Here is a 7,462-nt window from a genome sequence, read left to right on the forward strand (position 1 = left end):
TCTGCACAGTCTGCTGTCTGCAAGTCATTGTTTGGTACTTCCCTCTTCGTGTCTTTGCGCCAACGTTTCCTTTGTTTGAGCGTCGTCATCATGGATTGCACACATCTTTATCTTGCGTCAGCGCTAGGCGTCTTCTATGGTGGCCATGCACGTCGTGATGTCTTCCTCTACCCATATTGTCTACTTCTCTGTATCAACATTGTCATCATGGATTGTATGCATCTTTACCTTGCGTCAGCGCTAGGCGTCTTCTATGGTGGCCATGCACATTGTGATGCCCATCTATGTTATCCAGGAGACAGGCAGACACTGTTCAGTTTTTTGTTTTTTAGTTGTCATTGTAAGACCCTGCTAGGGTCAAAGTAGTGTATCGTGCTTTGCTTAGTTTGATTTAGCCTGTAATAGTTCTGATTTATGAAAATATAATACCATTGACAGACAGACAGACAGACAGACAGTCACAGATGGACAGACAGACAGACAGACAGAGACAGACAGGACTTGAGGTGAAAATTTTTCTGCTGTTGTTACTAAACTTCTATTCATGTTAGACATCAAGACGCTGTCAACAATACTGAAACTCAAGCACATCAAACTCATCAAGAGAATACAACAGAGGAGCCAGTTAGGCCTGCACGCATGCGTAAGGCTAATAAATTTAAGAAGGCAGAAGTCAAGAAGGAAGAAGAGAAGCAACAGGAAACTGTTCCGGATGAACCACTGGTGGCTGCAAATCTGTTAGGTGATGAAAATGAGGTAGGGAGGTGTTGTGAAATAGAAATGGTCATGAATTAGTATTAATTGAATTGTTGTCAGCTGTCGACTTCTGTTGTGACAGAAATGAATGTTGAGTCTTCACCTGCTGCTCACACTACAGTTGATGATCTGTAAGTGTGTGCTGTTTGTTTGCCTGTTTTTTTGTTTGTCTGTCTGTCTGTCTGTCTGTCTGTCTGTCTGTCTGTCTATAGTTTGTTTATCTGTCTGTCTGTCTGTTTGTCTGTCTGTCTATAGTTTGTTTATCTGTCTGCCTGCCTGCCTGTCTGTCTGTCTGTCTGTCTGTCTGTCTATAGTTCGTTTATCTGTCTGTCTGTCTGTCTGTCTGTCTATAGTTTGTTTGTGTGTTTGTCTGTCTGTCTGTCTGTCCAATACATATATTTGAAACATGCATCTAGCAACATACAATATGTAACTATGAGTCAAATTATACAGAATCACCTGGAGACTACAGATATCAACTACTGAACCAACTGAGAACTAAAAATTACATTTTCTAACTACTAAAGAACCCAAAGAGGGTCCAGTTATTACAACACTAATTATTGGAGATGAAAGCGGCTTGTTTTTGCGTGGACTCTGCAACCCAAGGATGACATCTTGCGTTGGATTACTCTAGCATTGCATCGCTGTAATTGAATGCTGTCTGTCTATGTGTCTGTCTATCTGTCTATAGTTTGTTTATCTGTCTGTCTGTCAGTCAGTCTGTCTGTCTGTCTGTCTATAGTTTGTTTATCTGTCCACAAGCTTGTCTCTACATGTTGCCTGCCCTTATCTCCCCTGGACTGTAGCATTTTATCATGATCTGTAATTCTTAGAAGAACTCAACGTGGCTTAACAAACACAACGCGTCATCCAACTCACTACTACAACAGTGCAGCAACAACACACATGTTCTCTATTCAAGGAAACCTTCTTAGCTTATCAACAGATCAATCAACCTGCACAAACACATAACCCCCACCACAACTACAACAACCAAACACACTTGCCATCACCTGTTTGTTTCTCAACCATCTCATCTTTCGTTTTAGGCTAAAAATGACGGAGGAGGATACACTTGTACCAACCGACCAGCTGATTTCCCTTGAAACGGATCCTTCAGTTCTTGCTCTGTCTCACAAACCTCTTTTGCCATCCGAGCCTCTTCTGCCATCCACAGAATCACAACCCGACTCGCCTCCACAGGCGAAAGCGAGACGAAAGAGAACAAAATTCAAGTAGGAAACAAGACGTTTGTGATGATGCTATTCATGACATTCATGAGTTTGTTGTGTTTGTGTTGAAGATCAAAGGCGACAAGCGCGGCAGAAAGCGAACAAACCTGACGGGAAATCGAATACATTTTCTACTTTCTACATTGTACTCTAAACTCATATTTTTCAGTGATGCGATTGGCTGTGGTAATGCGCTATGAATAGCATACAAATTTACATTTATTTTTAGCAACCAATCACCACCTTTCGGTTAAGCGTCCTTACCGCCGACGTTCCCGGATATTTAAGTGTGTACCTGACTGCGTCACAATGCGATAACCGCATCCGTCATTGCAAGTGGGAGTTGCCCGTGCGCGGCGAGCTTTGTCACGCCCCGCAAGTAGCCGTTGTTTACACGAAAACGCGCAGTCAGCGGAACCACGAGCATTTTTGCAAGCGCCAATTATCAAACCCGAGCAGAAGTGATAGGCGGCGGTTTTCTTGCACTTCCTAGTTGCAAGGTGAGATTGTCATCACGTGCACGACGCGCAAATCTCATTAGTTTATTATCGACGTTCGCGAGGCTCTGCTACATTTGTTCGCCTTGTCTTTCTCCGTTTACTGTCACTTACGGCTTCCTCCCGACTTCACCCCGCCACGTTTTGTCTCCGAACGACATCTGCGACTGAGCAGCGACGTTGTAGCAAACCCCGACCGACATCGCGCCTCCTTGGCAACAAATCTCGGTGCCTCTGCGTGTTCGCATCCTCGTACGTTGAGCGTGTGTTTTGTTAGGAAATCTACGCGACGAGAGTAAATACTAACGAGTTTCTCTCCTGCAGGCTTCCCTCCAGCTGTCCAGCCCCTGATGGCACTTGACAAGGACCTGACGGCGGATGCTGAGAAACATTCCAACGCCCTCGCCTGGAAAACAACACACTCAAGCGAAGACGCGCCGCTCAACGTCTCAACGGCGACCTCCATCTCACAGACACTCAACTCCGCCGTCAAAACGTCAGTAATTCAACAAGCAAACGAACCGCAAGGGACGAAAGTTGAAGACGCAGTGGGGGCGAGTCGTGCGAGATTGATGCACGATATGGATCCGAGCGGGCAGTTTCGAGTGCCAGTTTATAAACGGAGAGGAAGCCCTGATGGTGAGCATGCGGACTCATGCGGTGCCGCGCGGGTTTCGCGGGCTTCACTGCGCTCCGCCGGTTTGCAGCGTCGGGACCTTGAGACGCCGCCCGGGCTCTTGTCGCGCACCGCCTCGTCGCAGGTTCTCGCCGGTGTCGCAAGTCCAACATTTTCTGACGTTTCGCTGCTGCGTATGACGCCTGGAAATGATGAAAGAGCTAGAGTCGGGTCACGTGACTCGTGCCGATGGCCGCACTATCGAGTCATGCCGCCGATTTGGGGAGCAACACCGGACGCGCATGAATCGAACGTCGCGCGGGAATATGAACCTCCGCCGTTGGTCGGTTCGTTTGCCGACACTGAGTTTTTTCCGTCACATTTTGCAAGTCCGCGCCAGTCGGCGCATGTCAGACGGAAGCGTCCGATTTCGATTTCGCCGTTTTCACTGGACGTTGACATCAATCAGCTCATTCGCACGTCGCCAAGCTCTCTTGTTGCCTATATCAACGGTTCGCGTGCCTCTTCAGTCAACTCGGGCTCGTACGGCCATCTGGCGGCGGGAAAATCGAGTCCGTCGTTCAACTTTCCTGGTGCGCCGCCGCATCTGGTGCGGCGCGAGGCGGCGCCGACGTTTGAACCGACGGAGTCGTCCGCGCCGTCACCTCCAGCTCTTGGGCACGCAGAAGAGGAGAAATCCGAGTCGGAGGAGAATGTAGACGCGAACGGAAAAGAGGAGGAGATGAATGTCGAAAGTAAGGATGAAGAGACGGACGTTAAACGCGAACCGGAAGTGGATGGCGGAGCCGCAGGCGGCGCCGCAAAAGAGGACGAGTGTGTGGAAGAGGAGAGCAAGCCCGAAGAGGTCGATGCAAACTGCCACTGGAAAGAATGCAAGGAGACATTCGAAAGTCGGCATGAGCTCGTGCAGCATGTCAACAACGAGCACATCCATTGTGAGAAACGAGACTTCACTTGTCACTGGAGAGGATGCTGTCGACTACAGAAGCCGTTCAAAGCGCAATACATGCTTGTTGTACACATGAGGCGGCACACTGGAGAGAAGCCGCACAAATGCACGGTGAGTGTATTCCCTGATTTCAACACCAAACGTGTGTGCATAGCATGCAGCAGGTGTCCATGAATTATTGAGCTGCAGGCATAGATGAGTGTCTGCAACATGAAGGTCCCTGCGGATGCCCACAATCTGCACGTGTTTGTTGATCTTAGGATGTGGGTTCTAATGTCTGTCTCTGGAGCTTATCAAGTGTAAGCTCGTTAGTTGCATGTTTCTAATGCTTGCCCTAACTGTTGATTGTAGTTGTGAGTTGGTCTGTTTGTGAAGAAGTCTGTTAGCTCCATGTGCAATTGGGTTGTAATCCTTTTTGCTTGTAACTGTTGTTTATGCAAATTGATGTGTTGACCATAACAATGACAGCTGGTTTTGATTACCATGGCGCATTATTCACATCCTTATAATAACAAGGAACTAATTGAATAAAAAACCTATAGGTGTGAGTCATTCTACGCAGTCAGGTGTTCTCTGCTATCACCCTACAGTACCAAGTTTCACTCCTAATGACAGCAGTGGCTGCGGATGTATATATATATATATATATATATATATATATATATATATATAGTAGTTTTGATTTACACTAAAAATTTACTTGCATAATTTTATTTTGTAATTTAAATTTCTAGTTGTAGGTATTGTGTGTGAAAGAGCTAATGAGAAATATTGTAGTGAACAAGATTTGTTTAATGTATTATTTCTAATTTCTTATATTGTAATGTTGTAGTACTCTTGGCAGTTGTGCTACACCAACAGAATGTAATAAATTTGTAGACCGAATTTGCTGTCTCTGTATTTACTGTAAGCAATTAGATAAAGTAATGTAACTATGTTATGTTGCCATGTTATCTTGAAGTTGATCAATGTTACCTTTTTGTTGCAGTTCGATGGCTGTTCCAAGGCTTATTCTCGATTGGAGAACTTGAAGACGCACCTGAGGTCACACACTGGCGAAAAACCTTACATGTGTGAGTTTCCTGGCTGCACAAAGGCATTCACAAATGCCTCAGACCGTGCAAAGCATCAGAACCGGACACACTCTAACCTGGTCAGTTACTATGCACCATGTTTGCGTGTGATGCACGTTTTGTATTCTTTTTGTGTAGAAACCGTATGTGTGTAAGAATGCCGGTTGCCCTAAGAGATACACAGATCCAAGCTCGTTGAGGAAACACATGAAGTCGTGTCAACTCGGTGTAAAGAAAGTGAGTGTCTTGTTCTTGTTCTGTTATATTTGCATGCTTTATGATTATGTTAGTTGACAATGTTGTAAGAATCCAGACAGTGTGACACTTGTATTAGTTATCAGCTGAAAACTTAATGCTGTATGACTTCTCACGATGTGATGCTGTTTGGTTTAGGCAAGAGGCGAAGACTGCAAGGACACGAGCACCGGAATTCAGACATTTCCACCGACATCTCAACAGTCAGTCAAGCCTGCTGTGACGTTGGAAAGCAAGAATATTAGCAACGAGTGTGTGAATATTCTGAAAATGCAACAGGTTGATCAGTCGGGGTATGGTAATCACCAGATGAGTCGTCACTCCCCAGACAAGACGGAGTTGGGATACGGCATGTATGCAGATCGGAGATACAGCAATGTCAGTCAATTGAGTAGTGGTAGCATCTTTATTGATGAGACATCGGCTGGTAGCCGTCGAGGTAGCAATTTCAGTCAGGCAAGCAACTGCAGCTACGTGAACCAGGGAAATCTTGCAATGATGGCGACTGACCCAAATGTGTTGGCCGGCCGGAGAGGAAGCGGCGATGTGTCACCGGCCGGCCTGCCTCTGAACACATCGCCAAACGCATTTTTGGCGAGCCAGCAGCAGCAGCAGCAAATGTTCAATCGGAGCAGTCCTAGAATGGGACAGCATCATGTTCGCTCGCTTGCTCAAGAAGCTTCCGGATGTCGGCGAGAGAGCGGAGTGTCACTTGGCGAGTATGTGTCTTCTCCACCATCCAATCAGCCAAGCTCGAGACGTTCTAGTCTCAATAGTACATTTTCGTATCCTCCGGCTCCAGATAGTGGCATCGGTTGCTTCGATTATGGCTCACGAAGATCCAGCAATTCAAGTGTAACAAGCAATCAAGTTCCTTCGCAGCCTTATTTTATGTCCATGAATGCACAAATTCAGCCTCAGTCTCCTTCGCCGTATGGAATGCACAGATCGCCGAGACCACTAAGTGGTCGATTGTTGCCACTTCATGGAGAGTCGAAATTTATAGCCGATGAAACCCAGCTGACTATGCATCAGCGACGGGCGAGCGATAGTAATGCTCCATATACTGTCTATCGTCCTAGTGATTGTCATACCAATCGACGAGCAAGCGATCCTCTACACCATCTGCCACACACGCATATGAAAGGATCGTCTCGCGGTTATCTGAGAAACCAACTTACGCCAACACGGCCACTTCCTTTTCCTCCTGCGATGCAGTTTCAACAGCAGCACGTGAATGGCTATGTCCACACGTCATCTCCACTACCGATGGCTGTTGATGATTCTCAGTCGACATTCACGGCAATGATGCAGACAACAAAGTTGCATCATGCGATGCCGTCTCCAAGCTACTCACAGGGCTATCCTAACACCCAGATGGGTGTTCAGCAGCACAGAGATGTTGGCATGGAAGACGTATCAATTGACTTGTCGCAATTTCAGCATCCTCCAGTTCATGCTGGTCATACTGGAGTGATGCCTCAGTGCAATGGATTCACGCAGCAGACAGTGTCGAACTTTGGCATGACAGGCTTGATGTCGAATCGGTCTGCGTTGCTTGATGATCACCAGCGGTGGATCCATAGTGCAACGGATGAACCTTTGTCTGTGTATACGTGAAGTGATGATGTAGGTAGACAGATGATATTATACGATGTGAGACGAGATAGCAAGATGAAAAGTTATTGTAGACAAGCTGTAGATTATGCTGTTCATGTACTCTAGAACACGGTAGAGTGAACGATCAGTTTTGATGTGGTTTGATCTTGGTAAGTTCCAAGGGATGATATTGAAACAGTAGAGATGCTGATTTTGGTAGGTGAGAGCAGTTAGGGCAGGCAAGGAAATATTTTTTTGCGACAGCACAAACATTGAAATGAGACACGCAATAATTAAATACGTGGCGAATGTCAATTACGGCTACAACTAAAATGTTTTAATTTTTTCCAACTAAAATTTCAGTCGACACAACCCGTGCATATGATTGGTCAAAACCGGAAACACGTGCGCAATGAGGCGGGGCATGATGCGAACAAATACATCATCCCACAACCGGAAGT

The 7,462-nt window shown here is 46.2% G+C and overlaps 2 protein-coding genes across 3 annotated transcripts in view; both read left to right on the top strand.

Annotated features, from left to right (window-relative positions):
* The window catches only part of LOC134194766 (uncharacterized), a 9,552-nt gene extending 7,331 nt beyond the window's left edge, over positions 1-2,221 (top strand). The window contains exons 14-17 of one of the 2 annotated variants that reach the window (XM_062663721.1): positions 552-756; positions 817-887; positions 1,809-1,994; positions 2,063-2,221. In XM_062663721.1, the coding sequence (XP_062519705.1) occupies positions 552-756; positions 817-887; positions 1,809-1,994; positions 2,063-2,102 (502 nt within the window). In that variant the 3' untranslated portion in view covers positions 2,103-2,221. Of the gene's footprint in view, positions 1-551; positions 757-816; positions 888-1,592; positions 1,785-1,808; positions 1,995-2,062 lie in introns of those variants that run through there. The other variant, XM_062663722.1, reaches the window with a different exon arrangement.
* A 313-nt stretch (positions 2,222-2,534) lies between these two features.
* On the top strand, positions 2,535-7,212 carry LOC134194716 (zinc finger protein GLI4-like). The gene is made up of 5 exons (XM_062663662.1): positions 2,535-2,740; positions 2,813-4,185; positions 5,063-5,227; positions 5,286-5,384; positions 5,541-7,212. Exons 2-5 carry the CDS (start codon positions 2,839-2,841, stop codon positions 7,020-7,022), a joined length of 3,093 nt encoding a protein of 1,030 aa, XP_062519646.1. The 5' UTR covers positions 2,535-2,740; positions 2,813-2,838; the 3' UTR covers positions 7,023-7,212.
* The last annotated feature ends 250 nt before the right edge of the window (positions 7,213-7,462 follow it).

The sequence above is a fragment of the Corticium candelabrum genome, chromosome 19 (assembly GCF_963422355.1).
Source record: "Corticium candelabrum chromosome 19, ooCorCand1.1, whole genome shotgun sequence".
Lineage (NCBI taxonomy): Eukaryota > Metazoa > Porifera > Homoscleromorpha > Homosclerophorida > Plakinidae > Corticium > Corticium candelabrum.